This window comes from Nymphaea colorata, chromosome 10, assembly GCF_008831285.2.
Source record: "Nymphaea colorata isolate Beijing-Zhang1983 chromosome 10, ASM883128v2, whole genome shotgun sequence".
Lineage (NCBI taxonomy): Eukaryota > Viridiplantae > Streptophyta > Magnoliopsida > Nymphaeales > Nymphaeaceae > Nymphaea > Nymphaea colorata.
This window is the reverse complement of record NC_045147.1, coordinates 4,624,075-4,647,414: the sequence shown is the minus strand read 5'-3', so window position 1 is coordinate 4,647,414 and position 23,340 is coordinate 4,624,075. Positions and strand designations below refer to the sequence as shown.

Genomic DNA, 23,340 nt, shown 5'->3' with positions numbered 1-23,340 from the left:
GAAGAAATGTATAAACATGACCCTAAACATTGGCCAAAAAGAGAGAAACCAAGCAGAAGAAAACCCTGCTGCCTCTAGAGCGGGTGACCCTTCAAAGGGAGCCTCTCCTCACAATGTATCTCCAAAAAACTAGTTCCCCAAACCTATCAAGCTTGATCCATAATAAACCAGATCATGATATAATCAGTAACAATGTTATCAGCTCCAAAAGTATCACTGGAGGGAGTAAAGTCCATACAACTGGAGGAGATAATGCTGGACGAAATCACGCTCAGGCCAACGATATCAGATCCAAGATTATAGCTAAAAGAGATTATGATAATGACGATTCTAGAATTGCAACTATCTTGGAAAAGGGAAAAACACAGGATCTTGTAAATCAATCAAATCCCAAGATATGTGGGATTGATGAACGTATGAATTAAGTATAAATGAAATCTCTCTTCTTGTGAAAATTAACAAGAGAGAGACTTTTCTCTTCGTGGACGTAGACTAAACAGTTGAACCACGTTAAAATACTATCGTCTCCTTTCTTATTCATTTTCTTCTCTCTAGCATGAGGTTTACTATGGTATCAGAGCCGTTGTTGAATAACTTGGGCTATATCGATCGAGGGAGATCAAGTTGCTGTGAAACAGAGACCCACCTGTGAAGAACAAGAAATCGCAGGAGACAGTGGGCCAATCCCTCACGCATTTCATCCCTAGTGATCTGTTGAAGCTGAAATTTGCAGTGTCCTCTCCTCACTAGGATAACGTGCAGCTGTCCAATTTTCATCAGAATCAAAGTTGGCATTGAATTTTTAAAATTCTGCGAGTCGGGTAGTCCTGAACAACGTCTGAAGCAAAAAATCGCATGTGTTTCTATTTGCCATCTCTCTCAGTGATGTCTCCACCGAAGCTTTTTCACCATAAGGTTGGACATTCACTATGGCATCTCAACCACTAAGTGGCACCTCTTATAGTACGGCTGCGGCATCACCAAAATCTGGATCAGACGCCATGAATCTGCCACTTTTAGGTCTAACCTCTTCCATCATACCTCTTCCAACAAGTCTCCAGCATTTCCTGTCTATAAAATTGTCTTCCGACAACTATTTACTTCGGGAAACTCAATTTATTCCTATGCTCAAAAGTTATAATATGATGGGATATATTGATGGGTTGTTTAGGTGCCCAGAAGAGTTTTTTCCTAGTGAAGATGGCAAAGGGACTGTTTTAAATCCAGCCATTTCTAGAATGGCATCGAGGTGACCAACTTCTACTAAGTTGGATCATCTCATCTCTAAGTGAAGTTGTGCACAGTCAAGTCGTAGGCCTTGATTCATCATACAAGGCCTGGACCACCATAAAACGTATATACGCGGCTGAGTCAAGAGCAAAAGTGCAACAACTAAAATCTGCCCTGCAAAACCTAAAAAAGGGAATTGAATCCATAACAGCTTATTTTCATAAAGCCAAAGGCATAGCTCACCAATTAGCTATGGCCTCCAAACCAATCGATAAATAAGATCTGGTTATGAACATTCTTTCTAGCCTTCCCACTGAGGAATATGGCACTCTGAAAATCTCCTTGTGCACTCGTATTGACCCTATAAATCTGGAGGAGTTATACTCTCTGCTTCTTATTCAAGAATCTGAAATATCAAAATCTGTAAATTTTGAAGATACTCCAGCCTATATAGTGCAGCAACAAAACTTCAAGAATCATCACTATCGTGGACAGATTGAATAGCAAAGAGGGTATCCAGGACATTGTCCTTAGGAAAAATCTGTAAACTGCCATGCTTGTGGTAACCGCAAACATTTTGCTTCTGAATGTCGAACTGTATGTCAAGCTTGTACGAAATCGGGATATGGCGCATTACACTGCAAATTATATAAGTTCCAAAAGGAATCGTCATCTACAGAAGCGTATCACATGGAAATTACACCTCAAATCGATGATGGATTTTGGTATCCAGACACCGGCTACTCATCATGTGACTGCTGATTTGAATAAACTTTCGGTTCACTCAGAGTATCAAGGGAAGGATCAATTGAGAGTTGGAAATGGTATTGGCCTTCAAATCAAGAACGTTGGTAATGCTTCTCTCTATAGTTCGAATTCAAAATTTCTCATAAATAATGTGCTGAATGTTCCTACTATTTCTAAAAATCTACTATATGTGCATAAATCTGCTCGTGACAATGATGTTGTGTTTGAATTTGATACAAATTGTTGCTATGTTAAGAATCAAACAACAGGGGAGAAAATTCTGGAAGGAGCAAATAAATGAGGCTTATACCAGCTAAAGTTAGAACAATATGCAGCTCGTCAGAAAACAACACTTGTTGCAGAACGGTTCTCAGTTGATTATTGGCATAATCAAATGGGATATCCCGATTTTAGAACTGTGATGCATGTTTTGAATAAATTTGCTTTACTTATTGGCAGCAAGTCTTATAATAAGATGTGTGATGCATGTCAAAGAGGGGAAAGTCTTGCTCTTCCTTTTGCTCATACACAACATAAGATTGATGCTCCACTTGATTTAATTTTTACTGATGCTTGGGGATCATCGGCCACTCCATCGTTCCATGGTTATAGTTACTATGTTAATTTTATGGATGCATTCTCTCGTTTTTCTTGGATATACATTATTAAAAATAGATCAGATGTTCTTTCCGTCTTTAAAACGTTTCAAGTTATGGTTGGACAACAATTTGATCAAAAAATCAAGGCAGTTGAAAGTGATTGGGGAGGAGAATATCGAACTGTCTCTACCTACTTCAAACAGATTGGTATTGTTCACAGAGTTGCTTGTCCTCATGCGCATCAGCAAAATGACAGCATAGAAAGCAAACACAAGCATATAGTTCACATCATATTAACACTTCTTGCACATGCCAACTTACCCTACAAATATTGGGATTTTGCTTTTAGAAGTGTTGTCTTCTTGATCAATAGGATGCCAACACAGGTTCACAATCACCATATCAAGTTTTGTTCAAAAACTCTCTGGATTATAAATTTTTAAAGTTTTTGGATGTGCATACTATCCATGTCTACGTGATTTCAACTCTCACAAATTACAGTTTCGCAGCAAACAACATGTTTTTCTTTGTTACAACAGCATGCACAAAGGATATATTTGCTTCAATCAAGATACAAGCAAACTTCTTATCAATAGACATGTGGTATTTGATGAAGGTGTATATCCCTTCAAAGCCTCGGTGTCAACAGCCCCACCCTCCCCAAATAAATATGTACCTACCGTCCCCTTAATCATGACCGTGCCTTCCCAAAACCTATCACAGAATCATGCCCCAACCCAAATCATGTCATATCCACCTCTCACACCCGATCTCTCAACCCAACCAACCTCCCCTATTCCTTAACCTTCTCCCAGTATCTCTCCTACCCAAGATACGCAACATGAACCGACAACATTCCCCATTCCTCCACCACCTCCGACACTTTCAAACCACATAGATCCCATTCCATGCTCACTCGGTCTCAAATCGGCTCTCTCAAGCCCAAAACCTACATTGTTTCCAAGTATCATCTCCCTGAACTTCATCTCACCCATCTCAACCTTGAAACTGAACCTCATACCGTGTCCCAAACCTTGAAACATACTCAATTGGTTCACGATATGAAAGCCGAACTTGCAGCTCTCAACAACAATCGTACTTGGACTCTTGTCCCGCTGCCTCTTTATGCTAATATTGTTGGTTCCAAATGGGTTTTTTGTATCAAAAGGAAAGCTGATGGTACACTTGAAGGCTACAAAGCTTGCTTATTCACCAAGGGCTATACTCAAGAACACGGTCTTGACTACTTCGAAACCTTCAGCCCAGTAGTCAAACATACCTCTATACATGCTCTTCTCACGATTGCCATCACCTCAAATTGGACGATTCACCAACTTGATGTTCACAATGCTTTCCTTCATGGTGTTCTCACTGAAAAGGTGTACATGGCTCAGCCCTCGGGTTTTATTGATGACCACTTTCCACATCACGTTTGCCAGTTGCATAAGGCCATCTACGGTTTAAAACAATCTCCTCGTGCCTGGTTTCATCAACTTACTACCTTCTATGTTTCACTGGGTTTTGTTGGTTCTAAGGTGGATCCCTCGCTCTTGATGCGGCTGCAACAATGCTCACAATTATATATCCTGATCTATGTTGAGGACATCATTATTACAGGCAATCATAATACTATGATTCAGTCTCTTATCCATACCCTTGATCAGGAATTTGGCATCAAGGACCTCGGTCTTTTACATTATTTTCTAGGCATCCAAGCAACATTCTTGTCTAAAGGTCTCTTTTGATCTCAAGAAAAATATGTGCTTGACCTTCTCCAAAAAGCAAATATGGTTGATGCCAAACCACATTCAATGCCCATGTCGACCATCGTTAAGTTGTCCAAAGATGCAGAGGAGTGCTTACCAGATCCCACTCCTTATCGGCAACTCATTGGAGCCCTCCAATACCTTACACTTACACAGCCAGATCTCTCCTTTGCTGTTAACAAAGTTTGTCAATATATGCAGCGTCCTACCACTGTTCACCTGATTGCGGTCAAACTCATTTTACGTTATGTTAAGGCAACGCTCTCTTGTGGTCTTCTTTTAAAACCATCCAGCAAGTCCACTGGAGGATTTGCCATTTTTATGGGTTCATCTTTTGTCTCATGGTCTGCTCGCAAATAGGATGCTGTAGCTCGATCCAGCACGGAAGCTGAATATCGGGCTCTCGCGTCCTGTTCCTCTGAAGTTTTATGGCTCGCATTTTTACTACAGGAATTTAACATCACTATGTCGCATGTTCCTCATCTATGGTGTGATAACATCAGTGCTGCCTCTCTCTCTGCCAATCCTATCTTTCATAATCAAAGCAAGCACATTGAGATCGACATCCATTTTGTTCGAGATCACATTGCCAAGAATCATCTCACAGTACATTATGTTCCTAGTGTTGATCAGTTGGCTGACATTCTCACAAAACTTCTGCCTCAAACTACCTTTGTAACCTCTGTTTCAAGCTCAACGCTCTTTCACGAGCATTCATCTTGAGGGGGGATAATAAACCAGATCATGATATAATCAGCAACAATATTAATAGCTCCAAGAATATCGCTGGAGGGAGTAACGTCCATACAACTGGAGGAGATCATGCTGGAGGAAATGATGCTTAGGCCAACGATATCAGATCCAAGATTATAGCTATTATGATAATGATGATTCTAGAATGTCAACTATCTCAGAAAAGGGAAAAACGCAGGAATCCCTAGATATGTGGGATTGATGAACATATGAATTAAGTATAAATGAAATCTCTCTTGTGAAAATTAACAAGAGAGAGACTTTTCTCTTCGTGGACGTAGACTAAATAATCGAACCATGTTAACATACTGTCGTCTCCTTCCTTACTCATTTTCTTCAAACCATGTTAAAATACTGTCGTCTCCTTCCTTACTCATTTTCTTCTCTCTAGCGTGAGATTTACTAATCCACATCCACCATCATCTCTCCCATCCCTTTCTCTATATCATTGAATGAGTTCACCTGCCTCTAATGAGGGCAACCCATTAAGCACTTGAAGATGGTGCATTAGATTTTCTATATTCAACCATCTCCTTTCAATCGTTCTCTTGCATGTTGTCATACCCATTAGCCTACGTTTCCAACCTTCATTGCTGGATATTACTCTTAGTTCACCTTCTCAACCTCCAGATGAAGCCAGCTATTCATTCAGCAGCCTCAATTCGGCTTTGTCCCTCCTGAGCAAGCTTCAAGCTCACTAACCTGATATGAGGTGAGCCGACGGCTCCTCTACAAGCAATCGACTATTTTCCTGGTTCTTGACTTCCATAAGATTATCTAAATAATTGTATGATCACTATCTAGAGGTCATAGGCATCCGTCGCAAATTATCGCATTCATCAACCAGGGGCAAATATCTCTCATGTCTCTTTCCTCCACCTTCAAGCCTCGAAACACTTCTTTAGCTGTTCAACAAATAGGGGAAAAGATCTCTCCTACATTGAAGTTTGTGGCTCTATCATGAGCTGCCTCATTTCTTCTCCACCACAACTTGCAAATAATGATTAAAACTTGACCAACCAGTGTTTCCGGGTCCATTTGGCCTTGAAAGGGATCTTACTCCAAAGTTGAAACTTTGTGTTTATGCTTTGTCTTGAAAGGGATCTTACTCCAAAGTTGAAACTTAGTGTTTATGCTTTGTCATGGGATCCTACATCTCCCAAACTTGTTGACGACCTTTTCCCACACTGGTCTCACAACGAAGCAATGAAAGAGGACCTGAAGGTTGTTTTCCTATTCCCACTTGCATAGGAGGCATCGATTATCTAGGTGTATGCCATGATGTTGGAGCTTGTCCTGTGCTCAAGTAGCTAGCGATGAATAAAGTCCAGCTTTCTCTAGCCAAGAATTTCTGCTTCCATACACCTTTTCAGCAGCTTTCATGTATGCCTTTGGACTTAGTGGCGTCTCAAATACACCTTGAACTATGGTTAGGGAGGTTTCTATCGACACTAACAAGTTTCTCAGCTCCACCATGGAGTTCAACCATGCTGGCCACAATTTTGGCCCTATTAACCAACGGGTATCCCTCATTAATCTTCCTCTTGATGTCCACCACTGAAAGCTTCAGTTGCTCCACCACACAACCATACTCCTCCCCCCACATTGTGGTTAGCATGATGCTGTCCTGCCAGTGGTCAAACCAGAAATGGATAGATTCACTGTTCCCTATCTTCCATTTCATGTGGCCTTCAATCTTATCCCACCGCCAGCCAAATCTCTTCTATGCCCAAGATTCCCTCCAAGACTTCCTCACAGTCCTGAGGCTTCTTCCTGACTTGAGGTATCTCACCCTGCACCATGAGAAAAAATTGAGTTAGTATTAAGAGCAGATTAAGCCCTACTGGCCAAAAGGGCATACATTGGCTTCCTCTCAGTGCCTGAAGGCCAATCCCACCCTCTACCTTAGGTTGTCAGAACATGTTCGAAGCAACTTGATGGACTCTTTTCCTGTTGTCAAGCTCAGGCAAAATAAAACCTGCCGTACATCTTTCCAACTTCTTGATGGTGGCTATGGGGAGCCTGAAGGATTGCAACCAGTAAGTGACCATTGAGCATAGGTTGAAGCAAATTAGACAAGCACGACCAGTGAAAGAAAGCAGTTGGGACTTCCAAGGAGCCAACTTATTCTTCAATTTTGCAAGTTCTAGGCAGTTCTGCTCCTGCATGTTACCAATGAACAAGGGGATCCCCATGTATGCAAAGGGAATGTTAACTTTCTGCCAGCCTCCAATTTCAGCCAACCTCTCGGCCCTTTCTTCTACCATATTAAATGTGGAAAAAGAAGACTTTGAGCTGTTGATAACAAGGCCCACATTCTCCTCCAGCTGGCCGAGAAACCTCTTTATGCCTCTGAGAGACTTGACTGTGGCCAAACTAAACAAGAGGAAGTCGTTAGCAAACATTAGGCAATGAACCTTTGGGAACAGCTTCATGGACAAGGGCAGGCGAATGGATTTCGTTAGGATCTCTCCTCACAGGCTTTTGGCCACTACCTCCATAACTAGGATAAAGAGGTAGGGGGACAATAGGTCCCCTTTCCTATTTCCTCACCAAGCAGTGAAGGGCCGTCCAACCTCACCATTCACCATGACTGCAAAAGACACATAGGTAGATGCATTTCATAATCCTGTGCTCCCAAGTTGGGTGGAATCCCAACAAAAATAATTGTCCTGCAAGAAGGACCAGGATATCCTGTCGTACACCTTTGAGATGTCAAGATTGTGGCACACTATTGCCTCCTTCCTACTGTCAAACAGATGGATGAAGTCATTAGCCATGTCTATTTGGTCATGGATGACCCAAGATTTTACAAAAGCTCCTTGGGTTATCCCTATCAGCCTGGCCATAATCTTTTTCATGTGATTGACCATTTGTTTAGACAAAGTCTTGTATAAGTTGTTACACAATGGTATGGGCCTAAAATTCTCTATACGACGAGCCTCACATTTCTTCGAAATGAGCATTTGATGAGTCTTATTAATATTATGAACCAACCTTCCTATTTTGAAGAAATCTGCCACTGCCCGCCAAACATCAAGGCCTGCCTCCTCCCACATGCTCTGGAAAAAGGAATTCGAGAAACCATCTGGGCCCGAGGCACTGTCTAGGTCTAAACTCTTGACTGCTTCCTTGACCTCCATGCACGTGACTGATTCAAGGAGAGAAGCGCTCTCTTCATCTAAGACCATCTCTCCCTCCAACATGTTTGCAAGCATCTTCCCACTATCCTGTCATCATTGAAAAAACACTCAAAGTACCTGTCTACGGCATCCAAAATTTCTGTAGGGGCTTCAAAAGTTCTACCGTCCACCTCTAACTGATCAATCTGGTTCCTCTTTGATCTGTTTTTGGTGACTGTCTGAAGCAATTTCACGTTTTGGTCCCCTTCTTTCAGCCATCTAACTCTTGATTTCTCTCGTCACATGATCTCTTCATAATGCAAAGTCTGGGCTAGGTTTCACCGAATGGCTTACTCTTCTTTGACTGCATGCTGATCACCCCCTTCACTAGCTGCTTGAGCCCACTGAAGTCAACGTTGGAGGATCTCAATCCTGTTCTCAATTCTTCCAAAAGAGTGGTGGTTCCAGTGCTAAAGCTTCACTTTGACCCCTTCTAGTTTGTGTAGAACTTTCAAAAAGGGGCACCCCTACACGGCTGATCTTCAAGCTTCACATATTCAACGGTCGTTCGGGTCTATGAGCCAAGGTCTTAGCACTTTGAAACACTCCTTCTTCTTTCCTTGCCTCTGTAGGTGCTTTATCTCAATTAAGTGTGGCCCAGGGGATAGAAGATAACAAGCAGAAGACGTTGGTATGACTAATCCAAGTGAAATCTAGGAAACAATAATCAAGTTTACATGAGATCCAATCTTGCCCATGCTCATTATTTGACATGTGAAGGAGCTTTGTTTGTCGTTTAGTTCTTTCGAACTAGCACAAGCTATGAAATTATTAAAGTCAAAACAAGATTGGGAATTTGACAGCTTACTGGTTTTGTTGGAGTGCTTTCACATCGTGTTCAAGTCACCACAGACCATATTAGGGATGACCTGCGCGTTGAGAAAGTGAGTTAGCTTCACTAAGCTATTCCTTAAGAGGGGGTTATTTGGCATATACACAACTATCACACGGTAAATCTACTGAGAGTCTGCAAAGGAAAAGTACTCTGGTAGCCACCAATGGTTCTCCACCCTTGACCCTACAGACAATACATACATGCTCTCTGGTCCCCCTCCTCTTCATTCAATTGAGGCCCCTCTAGGTTTGCCTGCCTTGCAATGCTTCTAATCACTGCCTCCTTGACTTGAGTGTCAAGGAGGAAATTGATCTTAGGCCTTTCTCTTAATAAAGAGCGAAATGAGGTCTTGCTGAGCCGCCAGCCTCATGGCTTCCCACATATTCCAGCACATTAGCTTCATCAGCATACTGCCGACTCATCCCCTTTGCCACTTTCATGACCAATTCCTTGTTTTCAAGCTTCTGCTCATTCTCTTTATCCTCCAAGGCTCACTCAATCTTATGTCATGGTGCAGCTTCCTCCTCTTCCTTCCCAACCTAGTCCACTACTTCTCTCCTTCCGATTGATTTGTTTTGTCGGACAAAGGAGGTTTGGAGTAGGGCTGCTTATTTTGCTTCTTTTGACCAGATACTTTGACACGGGCACCTCTATTGATCGCTTTGCCATTTTGCTTGGACCTTTGTGATCGCTTTCTTCACGCTTTGTTTGGATGAAGGGAAAGGGAAAGAATGGAGAGGGATTGAAAGGAAAGGAAAAGAAATGGAGGAAAAGGGAATGAAAATGGGAAAGGAAGAGAAATGAAAGGAAATGAAAGGAATTAGGTGATTATAAAGCTTATTTGGATATAAATGAAAGAATTGTTAAAATCAAGTTTGTTTGAACTACATAACGGAAAGAAAATGATATAATTTACATTACTTTACAACAATATCCCTGCACTTGATGGAAAGGGGGAAGGTGGCGCCGTGAATGGTAGTAAGAAAAGATAGACAGAGAAGAGAAGAGACGAACCTGAAAAAGCTTTTTTGTTGTGATGGTTTACGTGAATGGTGGTAAAAGGAGACTCTGGATCGAAAAAGATGTTGCTATCATGTAAAACCTTGTTCATGTATGCACAGAAAAAAAAGAAATAGCATTTACGATAAAAAGTGATAAGTCTTTCCTTTCCTTCTCAATTCTAATTTTGGAAGGATTGGATTTACATTAGAGTCTCCTTTTCATTCCCTCCATTTCTTTTCTCTTCCTTTGCAACCAAACAAGTTTTTTACTTTTTTTTCCTTTCCCTTCTTGTTAATTAATCAACCAAACAAATGATTGATTGTTCTTTCATTCTCTTTCCCTCCATCCAAACAGGTAGTGCTGGGATTCAGATGTGAATTCCTTGCTTCAAAAGCATAGCCAGGGGAAAAGCCAAGCTCCTCCATTGAATCCCCAGGATCTAAAGCGCTTCGAAGGGGATGGGGGAAACAGAAATTGGGGGAGGCACCGGATCTCTGCTTTTTGCCGTTCCCACAATCTACTTCCCAACACCCCTCGTCTTGGCTCCTTCAACTTCCACTCCCCTCACCTGAGCTTTCTGTCGAACAGGTGGGGCGCCTCCTTCCTGCCTCTCATTGGGCTCACCTTCTACAATGGCAATAAGTAACACAGTTGGAGAGGTCTTGGGCACCCCCAACTGTCCACGCGGACACCCCCAGAAGTGGTTATGATCATTTTAATATTGTCCCAAGGGTTGGGTGCATGCTTAGGGCTGCACACGAGCCGAGTCGAGACCGAGTTCAACCAACTCGAACTTGGCTTGACTCTTATTTTGCTCAGCATGAGCTCAACTCGAGCTCGAGCCAAGCTTCAAAAGTTAGGCCAACTCGACTCGGTTGACAATGAATGAACTCAAGGTCAACTTGAGTGGGGCTAGTTTAACTCATATAGGATTAATTCTTTCTTCCTCCTTCCTTGCTACATTTTCTAGCGGAGATAGCTGTGTAGGGGAGATGATGAGAGTTTTAGAGGCCTCTTAAAAAAAAAAACAAAAAAACCTTAAAATAAAAAAAATTCAGATCATGGATTTTGTGTTCAGAGCCCTCAATGGAGCGAGCGAGTGAGTAACAGAGCCCTCGAGCGAGGGTTCTGTGCTCAGAGCCCTCACTTGGCTCGAGCAGAGAACCCAAGCTCGTGCAAGCAAGGGTTCTTGGTTCTAAGCATAGAACCAAGGAACCCTCACTTGAGCAAAGGGAAAATCAGAACCCTTACTCAAGCAATAGGATTTTTGAGAGCTCGAAACCTTACTAAAGAGGAAGAGAGAGATAGAGAGACAGGGAGAAACAAATGAGAAAATGTAGAAGGCTTACCTTTGGTCTCACCCACCGCCGCCCGTTGTTGAATCACCGGCGTCACCAAGGCCAATGTCATATGCAATCATCGGAGGATGGAGGAAGCTTCAGTTGAAGGAGAATGAGAAAGTGTTTCTATCGAAGGTGAAGGTGAAAGGGTTTCTGTCCAAGGTAGGGGAGAAAAGGTGAGGAGAGATGAGAGAAAAGATAAAGCAATGGACGTGGGTGAGGAGAGAGAAAAATAGAAGAAAAATGAATGACATCAATTGAAAAGAGTAATGGTGAAGGTGGGTGGTGAGTGTAATGATAAAGGCGAGAGGAAGCATGGGTAAAGGGAGAAAAAAAGGGAAGACTGAAAACACATGAAAAAAGCAATGATAGTAAAAAAAAATAAAAAAATAATGATGGTGTTGAGAAAACATGAGGTGAAAGAGAAAAGGAAAAAAATAATGAAAAGTTTGTAAATTTAACAAAAAAACTTAAAGCCGAGCCTAGTCAAGTTAGTTGGGTCGAGTCCAAATAACTCGAGGTCGGCTCACTTATATACTCGAGCCAAGCTCGACACGTATAAAAAAAAAAGTCAAACTCGACTCGGTTGACAATGAAGGAACTCGAGGTCGACTCGAGTCAAGCTTGTTTAACTCATTTAGGATGACTTTTTTCTTCTTTCTTCCTTGCTACATTTTTTAGTGGAGCCAGCTCTATAGGGGAGATGATGAGAGCTTTATAGACCTCTGCAAAAGAAAAAAACAAAAGACAAAAAACTTAAAAGAAAATCAGATCATGGATTTTGTGCTCAAAGCCCTCAATGGAACGAGCGAGTGAGTAACAGAGCCCTCAAGCAAGGGTTCTGCGCTCAGAGCCCTACTTGGCTCGAGCAGAGAACCCAAGCTCGTGCAAGCAAGGGTTCTTGGTTCTGAGCAGCTCGAGCGAGGGTTCTAAGCAGCTCGAGCAAGGGTTCTAAGCATAGAACCAAGGAACTCTCACTTAAGCAAAGGAAAAATCAGTACCCTTACTCAAGCAATAGGATTTTTGAGAGCTCGGAACTCCCGCTAAAGAGGGAGAGAGAGAAAAAAAAAAACAAATGAGAAAATATAGAATGCTTACTTTCAGTCTCACCCACTACCGCCTCGACGTCGCCATGGCCAATGTCATCTGCAATCATAGGAGGATGGAGGAAGCTTCAGTTGAAGGTGAAGGAGAAAGTGTTTCAGTTGAAGGTGAAGGAAAAAGTGTTTGTGTCCAAGGTAGAGAAAGGGTGAGGAGAGATGACAGAAAAGATAAAGCAATGGGAGTGGGTGAGGAGAGAGAAAAATAAAAGGAGAATGAAGAGAGAAAAAAAAGGAAAACTAAAAACACATGAAAAAAGTAATGATAGTAAAAAATAAAAAAAATAATGATAGTGTTGAAAAAACGTGAGGTCAAAGAGAAAAATAATAAAATAATAAAAAGTTTGTAAAATTTAACAAAAAAATAAAAAGCTAAGCTGAGTCAAGTTAGTTGAGTCGAGTTCAACTAACAAGAGGTCGGCTCGCTAATATACTCGAGCGACAAGCACAAAAAAGAATCGAACTTGATACAGGTTTACTCGAACGAGTTGCAGTCGAGCCCAGGTTTGCTAGGTTTGCTAGACTTGTTGTGCAGTACGCTCCGACCCTTCGCGGGTGAGGTTGATTTCTTTCAAGATGCGCGAGTGTGTGTGGACGCTCCACACAGGTCGCAGTAGGAAATCCTCGACTCGTAGACAACCTCTTGCGAGCCTGTAACTCCATCTCCCAACCCTAATGAGATCCGTGGCACTGGGGAAAAATTCATTGGAACCGCTATTTGATCATGGCGGAGCCCATCTTTTCCCATTTGCCAGAGTATCTGTCTTCCTCCGCATGCCCACCCTTGAGCGCCTTCGTGATGCCTTTGTAGCAATACTCATTCCAAAGGTGAACCGGCAAATTCTGTAGCTGAAGCCACAAATCGACCATTTCATCTACCTCAATCTTCATTTCCTTGCCCGGCGTCTACCGACTAGCGATTAAAGATCGCCCTCCCACTTTCCACGCACGCCTCTTCAGAATAGCTGCCAGGTCCTCCTCCGAGTCCACCCTGATCATGAATAATCCATTCCCCACTATGGAGAAACGTGGGTTACGGATAAACACACATTGCTTCTTCAAAGAGGAGAATACAAAGGCGTAGTGAACCCCTGGTCGCTCACCGCCTCCTAGCAGCCCAGCAATGGCTGCAAACTTGAAAGGCTTCGCCAGCCGTTTCACAGCTGCAGGATGGAGCTGAACCGCTGGTTGTTCCCCTCCAAAACAGACCTGAGCCTCATCCGCATCACCCAAACGTGGCTTTTCCTGATTCTCTACTACATTCACCCAGGAACAACGCACCCCATTGTCACCCTCCACGCAATTGACAGCAGGGAGACCTCCATTCTGGGGGTTAGGGCATCCCTCGGCCCCTAGCGAGTCGCACTCCATCTCTCCGCGCTGATCTCCAGTCATTACACTAGAGGTACCAGTTTTGCGTGTTTATTCTATAATGAGAACAGTAAAACTTGAATACCAATTGTTCGATAAAATGCTTAAAAGGCCTGACTTCTTTCCGATTTTTTTTTATAAATAATTATGCGAGGTACTTTGGTCATATACTCCTCTTTCAAGTTTGCGTAATTTCTGCATACGATTCTTATGTTAATATAGCATAAATTTTGTTATTCGAGTTTGAGTGAGTAGTCTCTAGCAGTAGCTTTGATTGTTCTACCTAGTATATGTGAGACATACTTACCCATAGTAAGATGTCAGGATATGTGAGATGTACTTGGCCATAGTAAGCTGTCGGATTGGATTGTTGCACCTAGTGTACGTGAGACATACTTACCCATGGTAAGATGGAACTGTATATGAGATATACTTGGCCATAGTAAGTTGTGGATCTCTTTTCTAAATCAGACACTCGTAATATGTCACTGGAAAGGATGTATAATTACAGAATAAACATCTCCTTTTCGAGGACTGTATCAGTATATAATGAGCGTAATGACTTTGATGGCACTAAATGGCTAAGTGGTTGGAGTAGATTCAAAGTGCTGTAGATGTCTGTGACAGGTCTGTATCAATTGCTTTACTGTTTACCCTTATTGCGGCAAGAGCAATAGAGGACTCGGTACTCCTAAAGGTCCATTGAGGTTCCCTATGGTTGCACTGACTGTAAATTACGCTTTCAGAATCTCATGAAAAGCCGTGGTTATTTTATTTGGCTGCCATAGGCTTCATTGCTGGTAATTGCTCCTGTTTAGCCCACATTGCCTATTAAAAACAAGAGTTGTTTCTATGAATCATTATCAACCATGGGATGGTCCTTATCTATCGAACTCGTCTCCGGAATTTCAGAATCTTAGGGTGTGGGGCGTTAATTCTGTGTGTATGTCATATTAAGGACCCAATTAAAGAAAAGAAAAACATATGAATCTTTCAACTTTCATACGAACATAGGAATTATTCAAGTTCTTATGTGGATTTTGAGGGATCTTTTTTTTTTATCACAGAAGCTTCATTCACAAATCATGTCTCTCATCATTTAATAACTTTTGTTCTCAACTGACCAACTTATCTTTCCGCACTTCTTTTAGTTTTAAGGTATCTGCATTCTTATAACATGATATGAGAGCTTTGTGCAGGTGGATGACTTGATTGCGTCATGGCTAAGGAATTGACTTGGGATGGAACTCTCTCTCCGAATGAATTCCAAAAAGCTGCAAAGGCCTTTGTGCAGAAGTGGAAGGGCTGCATATCTATGCCAGCATGGGCATGGAAACCTTTCACAAGGTTACCTTACACGTTGACACATGATGTTGGTAACAGGAAATGCTGGAATTTATTCCTTCATGTTCTCTATATCAATGTAAAATGACAATTAGATTTCATGCATTTCTAATACTTTATGTAGGAAGGAGGCTATCTGTCGCTTGAAATTGTCTACAAGCATGTAGCTGAAGAAGTAAGCTCCAATATAGTAGTATGAAGCTCATAATTCAGAACTATATGCATAATGGATGTGGTATAATCTATCACTAAAATGTAGCGGTCTTGTGATTGCATTGTTCAGGAAGGTTATCCTCTAGAAAGCTCTGCATTGGCTGAAGAAGTTGCAGATGCTGCCACTCTTGTAAACCTTTTTGCCCTGCTCTCGCTTTTGATGGCTTTGAAATGTAAGGTGCAGCCAGTATGGACTTGGCCAAATTAGTGCAAGCCTATTCCTGTTTCCATATAAATTTTTGCTAAAGAATTTAAAGTTCCTAATCATATTTAATGAGGATTCTTATTTCCTGCAATGAAATTCTTAAGCTCCAGGTACGGGAATTAAGATTGTCCTTGCAGAAATTCGATTGCTAGGGTGAAGCACTGTGATTCCTCATTAGCTGCATCTGGCTTTAGGAAGTGATTGTTGGCTTTCTGTTGGGTGCTACTGGTAGGCACGATTCAGAATGCCTCTTTCATATGTTAGGGATAACAGGGGATCAGTAATTGAAGTCTCTGTGTGCATAAATGGTTAGGTGAACAGGTTTGCTCTGATGTGCATATGTGGGATCCTTAGGGGTCCATTTCGTAGTAATAGGAACAGACTGTTGCTGTTTCATAAATATGCCCCAAAAATTGGCACAGATTTATGGAACACTATAAAATTGTGTTTTATGAACTTGCCCCCAATCTTTGGGCCGGACTCATGAAACAGTAACAAACTGTTACTGTTGCCAACAGCCCTTGGATGCCTTTCACTTGCTAAACCCCTTCATGTTTTACAATGCTGTATTTGGTTTATCTAATTTCAAACTAGTGATGCTAGTATGGGCAATTTTCAAGTAACTGAAGTGATGAAAACATTGCGTCTCTATTCAAAATTACTCACAGAATGTTCCTTCTCCTTGTAGGTTTTGGACTGTGATACAGAAACTCATCTTTACGATTTTCACATAATATACAGTGCCTCCTACAGGGTTCCTATTCTTTACTTCCGCGGATACAACATTGGTCAGTATTATGTCTCCTAACCTGCACAGGCTTTGCTGTCATGGATATATTTAGTGTCCAAAACAGATAGTATCCAAAAGAATGTTGAGACTCTGTTGCCTCGTTTACGGTTGATGCAGCAGGATGATGCAGGCTCCTTTTTTAGGTTCAACTTGTTGCTCATTCTCCCACTGAATTGTTCTTTGTGATCTATGCAGGGGGACAACCTTTAGATTGGAGTACGATCAAGGAAGACCTTCCCCTGTCATCAGTTAAAATGCTTGATGAATCAAGATGGACGTTCATCACTAAAGAGGTCTGCATCTTTCGAGTTTTTTTCCTTTCTTTATTAATTAACTATCATAATATAAATTACTATAAGCTTTTGGGTGCGTTGCTATGTGTCCAAGAATATATGCTAGTTTTCCATTTCTGAGATTAGTTCAGGATTAAAATGAGGCAACTATGACCATATAAATTTTATGGATGTGGGACTGAAAAATTTTGAACTGCTATTGACATAGGGAATCCAACTTGTGTATGACAGGAGCATCCATACTTGAAGCGGCCCTGGTTCACACTGCATCCATGCGGGACAGGTGATTGGATGAAACTGTTATTTCTGGACAAAGTTGCATCAGTGGGGAGGGCAGCGTGCATCCCAAACTATGTGCTTTCATGGCTTAGTATGGTTGGACAGGCAGTCGGTCTCAAGGTTCCACTTGATCTGTTAACCGAAGATGAACATTTACCTGTTAATTCTTAGCCAAAAGTGAAACAAGCTTTGCTTATGTTACCATTTCTCCTAACAGATTTTGAAGTGCAAATCCGCGGGGAAATCCGCTGGGAGATGGGCTCCATTCCCTTTTATGTCCAAAGAATGAAAGAAATTACAAAAATTAAAAGAGAATGAATGGCACGGAAGTTAACTGCTCGTTTTCATATTTCCATGCACCAAACCTGAACCCTCTAGCAGGAAATGAGGTAGGTCAGAACCAAAGACGCTTTGTAATTTGTAATCTTAGTCAAGTTTTAACCAATCCTTTTGCCTTTCGTTTGCCACGCCTCCGTTATTTACTATTTTTGAACAATTTAACAAAACCATCAGTAACTTTTTTGTTTCTTTTTCTTTTATAGTTCTGCTGATTGGAGATCATTTTTTAAAAAGCTTCCATTTCTAAAACTGGTTGGAGAATATTTTGTACAACCACATGTGAAGAATCTGTGAGGCTTTTTGAACTCAGAGAATTTAGTTACTTCAACGATAGCAATTCAACAGGTAGCCATGATCGATCGACTTTCAGATCCACATAGAAAGGATATTGTTAAATCAGCAGACTGAACCATCCGACCACGAATTAAGATAAAGTTTCGGGCCATGGGATGACGTGCAAGAATTTCTGCTTAAATATGCAGATGGTACTTCATGAGTAACACTTTGAAAAAGTTCATCGGTAAAAAAATTTAGTTCATCAGCATGACACTTTGGAAAAGCAGCCATAGCCGTCATAGTTCCTATAGAAAGTTAATAAGATAAAAAACGCAGCATCATTAGAAAATAGAAATTTAATAAATCCTTGCATCTCTAATGTCTGCATCTAGGCAAACTTGATCCTGTGCTTGGGCTCTCCCTCTCTCTCTCTCTCTCTCTCTCTCTCTCTCTCTGTTCTGTTTGGAGAAGATTTTTAGTCACTGTCAAAATCCTCTTTTCTTTCTCCCCAGCACCTCCCACCATTGCACAGATGACAGTAACACAATTAATCCTGACCAGACACCTTCTTACTTCCTTGCCCCTTTTAACATTTGCAAACAATAGTACCACCATTTAACTCCAAAGAAGTCACCTTATCGCTATTCCTGTCAGTAATATGAGAAAACCAGTAGTCGACCGGGGCCTGTTTGGCAGGATGCCTCACAATGCCAAGCTACAATCACAATGCTTGTTACATCAAACCTCATAAAAGCTGTTCCTCGGAAATGCAGAGAAGGCTACAAGACTTCAATGTCTGTTCCTTGTACACATGATTAGGTTGAAAATGCATGCATACGTCAAATAATGAGTGTGTGATCTCACATTATAACATTACAGTATAAATGAACAGAATGGCCACAAAACATTCTGATACCAGGATTTTTAGCTGTTAAGGCCTGTCACCAGTGCTGTACAAGGATTCTATCAAGCTCACCAATCGTAAATGCTCTCACTTTCTCTTTCCACTCATCAGCCGGGAAACCGAAGGCAGTCCCAAGCAGGCAGTGACCAATATCTAAGCAGGCATCAAATATATTCGGTCGCCTTAAGCTGATACGTATATATAACCAATTTGCATGTTCTCACGCCAATAATGCACTTCTGTTTGTATGGATCTAGTGACTATGTGCCTGATGTAACCATAACACCATGTCAGTCGGTCTCCATTTCAGTAAATGGAATAACAGGGAAAATCATGTTCAAGCATTGATCCTTTGATTGTATGCACGCATCCTGTTAGAGATGCACCGTGCATCTGCAAGGTCAAAGCAATGTTGCAAAATGTGTAATATAACCCGATCCGGATAGTCCAGATAAAATAAAAAATAAAAAATATAATTTTAATATCAAAATTCACAAAAGAGTTATAAACATAAAATAAAGAAAATATGGAAAAAAACTCTCTATGAAAAAACATGAAGGCTTAACAAAAGAAAAGAATTAAATGGGGAATCGAAATGGATAACTTTTTGTTATGGATGACTTGCTCTTGAGAGTCTTTAAACGACTTGATAATCATAAAATTTGAGAACTTTTATTACTGAAGACAAACATAGGCTCTTGTAAGAACCAGGAACGCTATACTTTTATTGCAAAAATCAGCCTCAAGTTTTATTTCTTATTTTAAATGTGCAAAAATGCCTTCCATGTTCAACTTAATATCAGCATTCAGAACTTTGTATAAGCCTCAAAGTTAGACGTTTGACATTTTTTATGTTTTCAAAATGTAATATAAGGAGCATTGTAAGTTACAGTCGATGCAGTATGGCCACATCTCTTAAACTGTTCAAGATTGTAGCATATCATTTCTTTCATACTAGACTTACATAATGTATGGCGCAATATGCTGCATTAAGTACAACACAGGGTCAAATGACAGATGAAGGAAAACAAGGCCAACCTTGTATAAGCGACTGATCATTTAATTACACACTTGCAATAAGAAAACCGTAAGTGGATATACAACCTAAACAAGCATTTGTTTTCTGACATAAAAGCAATCACAAAAATTTGAAATAGTACATGGTTACCTTCAAAATCAGTTTCTTCATTTTCTTGATAAATTTGTTCACTTGATAGTTGATGCATATGTCACAATGATGAAGAGCCTCGAAAGACCAGATGATCTGCCACAAGCAAGGAAAACAACCGGCAGTAGATGATTGTCATATATGTCGTAACAGATTACAAGTCGTAAGACCAAACAGCAAAGAGAAGAAAGATGAATTACCAGATCGAAAAGTGCCAGACTAACTTGAAGCCAGTTCATTCTTTAAGAGTGCTGCACTATCAACTTGCAGACAAACAGGAGAGGTTGCTCAACAATAGCCGGTTGTGCGTTAGGCACAGCACCACCATGGCATGAATAACTGGTATGAGAATATTCCATTCTTTCCCGTAAGAATCTTACTGTCTTCTAAATGGATTTCAAAGTAGCATTTACTTTCAGCCGGCTATAAAACTCAGTAAAGTCTAAGCGGAAAAACAAAAACTTCAGATCGACGTGTTGCTCCACAGGCAATTGTGAAATGAATCCTTCAAGTACAGACGAATATTCTTTCACAATTTTGTCCAGATCTTCACCTATGCGTTTCAAGAGCTCCGCAGTGAACTGTGAGAAAGCCTTCCTACTCCCACCAAAGTAAGTGTTTGGCTTAGACATCTCATTCCTTGATTTTGGCCTGGATTTGGTTCTTTCCCTGAAATTCACCAAGCTTACGTACGACATAGAATGACAGGTTTAAAATAAGGAAACTAAAGAAAAGTACACAGTTGCGGAATGATGAGGACAGGAGGAGCATACCTAGATTGAAAATCACGGATACCTTCGTACAGTCGTTCAGCAAGGCTTCTGAATTGCAATATGAGGTCAAACAAAATAAACAAAACCTTGCAGATATCCTTTGTTCTCTCTCCGAGAAGTGACTTCTCCAATATCGAGTTGAGATACTTTTCGTGGGCAGCAAGAAGGGCATCTAAATCACGAGCTTCATCCAACTCTTTCAAGAAGGAAGACCATGATTCCTCGAGAACTTCAAACATAATGTAGTACTGAAGATTAGTAACAAAATTATTCATCTCACCCCAAAGAACCTGACATTTTCTTGATATAGTCACAAACCGCAGCTTGGCCGCTCCTTCCTGCATCTCTAGGAGTCGAGATATGGTGCAATTTGGCTTCATATTCTTCCACGCCCCAATTAATGCATGCTCTACGCGCCTCAACTTCCAAAGGAAGTTAAAAATTCGAAGGTACCTCTCCATTACAGATTCTGTGAAAATGGTATTAAGCGGAACTCTAGAATCGTAGTCCAGTGAGAAAACATCCCATCCTCTGTCACCGCTGTCATGGGGCATCATCTTCACTCTAAGCCGTTCTAGTATATTGGGATCATCGTACTGTGCATTGGAAGATCGTATCGCACTCTCCAAAAGCCCAGCTAATTTGAAGGAGCTAATAGTATTTGCAGGCTCCGAAAGTTCTGGACCAACGGTATCCATCAAATACTGTACAAAATCTCCTTGCCCAAGTAGCAAGTATCTTTTTATGGCGAGACAATGGTCTTTGAATTTGTACCTCGTATACATCACGTCAAGTAAATGCTGGTCGATTCGCTTCGCCGCCTCCACAACCAGCGCTTCCAATGCTTCAGTTTTACCATAAACAAGCTCACCCTTATGAGTGGATGTTCCGGCTGTTGCTGCAGCTTCCGCAGCTGCTTCTGCCCAACCCTGATCCTCGCAACAAACCCGAAGAAAGTTGATCGACTTCCCCGTCCTTAGTATCCTCTGCGCCAATGACTCGGGAAAGAAAGCCGGTAACATGACAGGGTGTAACCTGTAGCCTTCACTCCATAGTGATTCTGCTTTGACCGGCTGCGCTAGTATGAAAAACTCCCCAAAGACGTCGTTCAATTCGCCCTCTAGGACCCAACTCCTTACCATCTCGAACAGAGGCGAACATACCTTCCTCAGGAGCCGTCCCATGAACTCTTGAACCAATGGATCTCCATGTCGGGCCCGTGAGTGGATGGCCCCTGCCATCGCCCCGCCTCTGGAGATCTTGCAGTCATCGACCAAGACTGCCATCAACCTCATCCTCACTAGCGGCTCTGCCAACCAGACGGCGAGCCTCCTCAAGGAAAGATAATCCCCAGAGGAGCTGCCGTCGGTTGCCGCCTCGGACATCAAAGGGATCGGATTAAGAGACTGCGCCTCGAGGACGGCCAGCAACTTGTAGTAGTCAGAGAGCTCTTCCTGAAGAGCGGAACAGAATGCCTGGCCGATCGTCCCTACCTCTTCGGCCTGAAATCGCTCCACGCCAGCTGAAATATAGCCCTTGACCTTCCTGAACAGCCACCCCAGCTCACAGAGTTTCCTCACGACGATCCTCGTTGATCTCGGCACTCGGACAGTCGGCGGCAAGGCGTAGGCGTCCGCCTCGCGGTCGAACTTCACGTACCGGCCGTCGATCCCCTGACAGGCGTAGATCACGTCCTTCACCAATGCGCTCTCGGAAACCTCAGATTCCTCCCTCGATAGATCGGCGAACTCCCTAAGCGCCGCCTGCCGGAGATTATCCGGGTCCTTCGACACCAGGAGGAGGCCTCCGCCCGAATCCCGTCCAAGGGCTTTCCGCAGGAGGCTGCTTCTGGAAGAAGTAGGAGAATACGAAGCCCTAACGGGGCGATCGACGAGATCCCTAACCCTAGCATCCCTAACGCCGTCGTCGAGTAGCAGCGCCGGGAGTCCGCCGGAGACTGTGCCGGCAGAGAGGCCCCTGGCGCGAGCAGCATCACTCCGACGATCGTCTGACACGACCTTGAGGAGGTAAAGAAGTGCCCACCTGTTGCGGATGCAGCCGGGCCCGGATTTGAGGGAGAACTTGGAGTATAGATCCGCGAATGCAAGAGCATCGGAGGAATGGCCGTCGTTGACGAGTTGGCGCTTGATAGATTCGGCAACGGCGGCCTCATCTGGGGAGACGGAGGGAGACATCCGGCTTGCAATGATGCGCATTGCATAGCGGAACGCACGGTCGGCAACGGAATCGGGAGGGTGGTGGCTGCGGGTGATTCCGGCGGCTGAGGCGGCATCGGGAGGGAGGAGACGGAGGACGAGTTCCATCACCAGGTCCGCGATCTTCTGATCCTCCATTTCTTGTGCTCTCTCTCTCCCTCTCTCTGGAGCTCAGAGTGAGAGAAGGCGCGCGGGGAGGGAGGATAAAAAAACTTTAAAAAGAAAAAGAGAGCGCTCTTTCAGTTTTTTTCTCAACTTTCAAAAACGCCACCAGGATTATCCATCCGAGGGTGAAAATGGAAACTTCTAGAAGACATTGCAAATTGTCACCTGGTTAACTTACCCTTTCATCTTCTGACTGCTATTTTAAGTTTTTAACCAAAGAAGCGTTCTGTCAGAGAGAGGTGTTTTTTTTTTTTTTTTGTTAATTTTACTAGAGAATTTTATGACCTTTTCAGGATGATGGTAAGCCCGTATCGGAGGCGTAATTTTATCATCAAAACTAATTTTTAGAGTTCAAGCCGCTTGTTCCTTTTTCCCTCTTTACGATCTTTGATGTATTTTATTTATTAGAAAAATAATATGTTGAGCAAATTTTAATTCGAGTACCCAATT

General features: G+C 42.2%; 2 protein-coding genes across 8 annotated transcripts; one reads left to right on the top strand and one right to left on the bottom strand.

The window, feature by feature from the left end:
* Positions 1 to 13,820: 13,820 nt before the first annotated feature.
* On the top strand, positions 13,821 to 17,383 carry LOC116262214 (ubiquitin-like-conjugating enzyme ATG10). Of its 6 annotated transcripts, none has more exons than XM_031641354.2 (7): positions 13,821 to 13,959; positions 15,125 to 15,297; positions 15,394 to 15,444; positions 15,553 to 15,612; positions 16,376 to 16,475; positions 16,673 to 16,770; positions 17,002 to 17,383. In XM_031641354.2, the coding sequence occupies exons 2-7, from the start codon at positions 15,145 to 15,147 to the stop codon at positions 17,218 to 17,220; spliced, it is 681 nt and encodes a 226-aa protein (XP_031497214.1). In that variant the 5' UTR covers positions 13,821 to 13,959; positions 15,125 to 15,144; the 3' UTR covers positions 17,221 to 17,383. The 6 variants fall into 6 exon arrangements, with proteins under 6 accessions (XP_031497214.1, XP_031497211.1, XP_031497212.1 ...); XM_031641351.2 differs by having other exon boundaries at positions 15,553 to 15,660; XM_031641352.2 differs by having other exon boundaries at positions 15,529 to 15,612.
* A 622-nt stretch (positions 17,384 to 18,005) lies between these two features.
* Positions 18,006 to 22,912, bottom strand: LOC116262212 (gamma-tubulin complex component 3). Of its 2 annotated transcripts, none has more exons than XM_050080019.1 (4): positions 20,510 to 22,912; positions 19,937 to 20,420; positions 19,737 to 19,832; positions 18,006 to 18,836 (listed from the first exon to the last, which is right to left on the bottom strand). In XM_050080019.1, the coding sequence occupies exons 1-2, from the start codon at positions 22,861 to 22,863 to the stop codon at positions 20,123 to 20,125; spliced, it is 2,652 nt and encodes an 883-aa protein (XP_049935976.1). In that variant the 5' UTR covers positions 22,864 to 22,912; the 3' UTR covers positions 18,006 to 18,836; positions 19,737 to 19,832; positions 19,937 to 20,122. The 2 variants fall into 2 exon arrangements, with proteins under 2 accessions (XP_049935976.1, XP_031497208.1); XM_031641348.2 differs by having other exon boundaries at positions 19,937 to 20,405.
* Positions 22,913 to 23,340: the final 428 nt, after the last annotated feature.

Coding starts and splice junctions, on each gene's coding strand:
- LOC116262214 (XM_031641350.2), top strand. CDS start 15,145: ATGGCTAAGGAATTGACTTGGGATGGAACTCTCTCTCCGAATGAATTC. Junction 15,298..15,393: donor CTTACACGTTGACACATGAT/GTTGGTAACAGG, acceptor TACTTTATGTAG/GAAGGAGGCTATCTGTCGCT. Junction 16,771..17,001: donor GGACGTTCATCACTAAAGAG/GTCTGCATCTTT, acceptor TGTGTATGACAG/GAGCATCCATACTTGAAGCG.
- LOC116262212 (XM_050080019.1), bottom strand. CDS start 22,863: ATGGAGGATCAGAAGATCGCGGACCTGGTGATGGAACTCGTCCTCCGT. Junction 20,421..20,509: donor ATCCGTGATTTTCAATCTAG/GTATGCTCCTCC, acceptor GTCGTACGTAAG/CTTGGTGAATTTCAGGGAAA.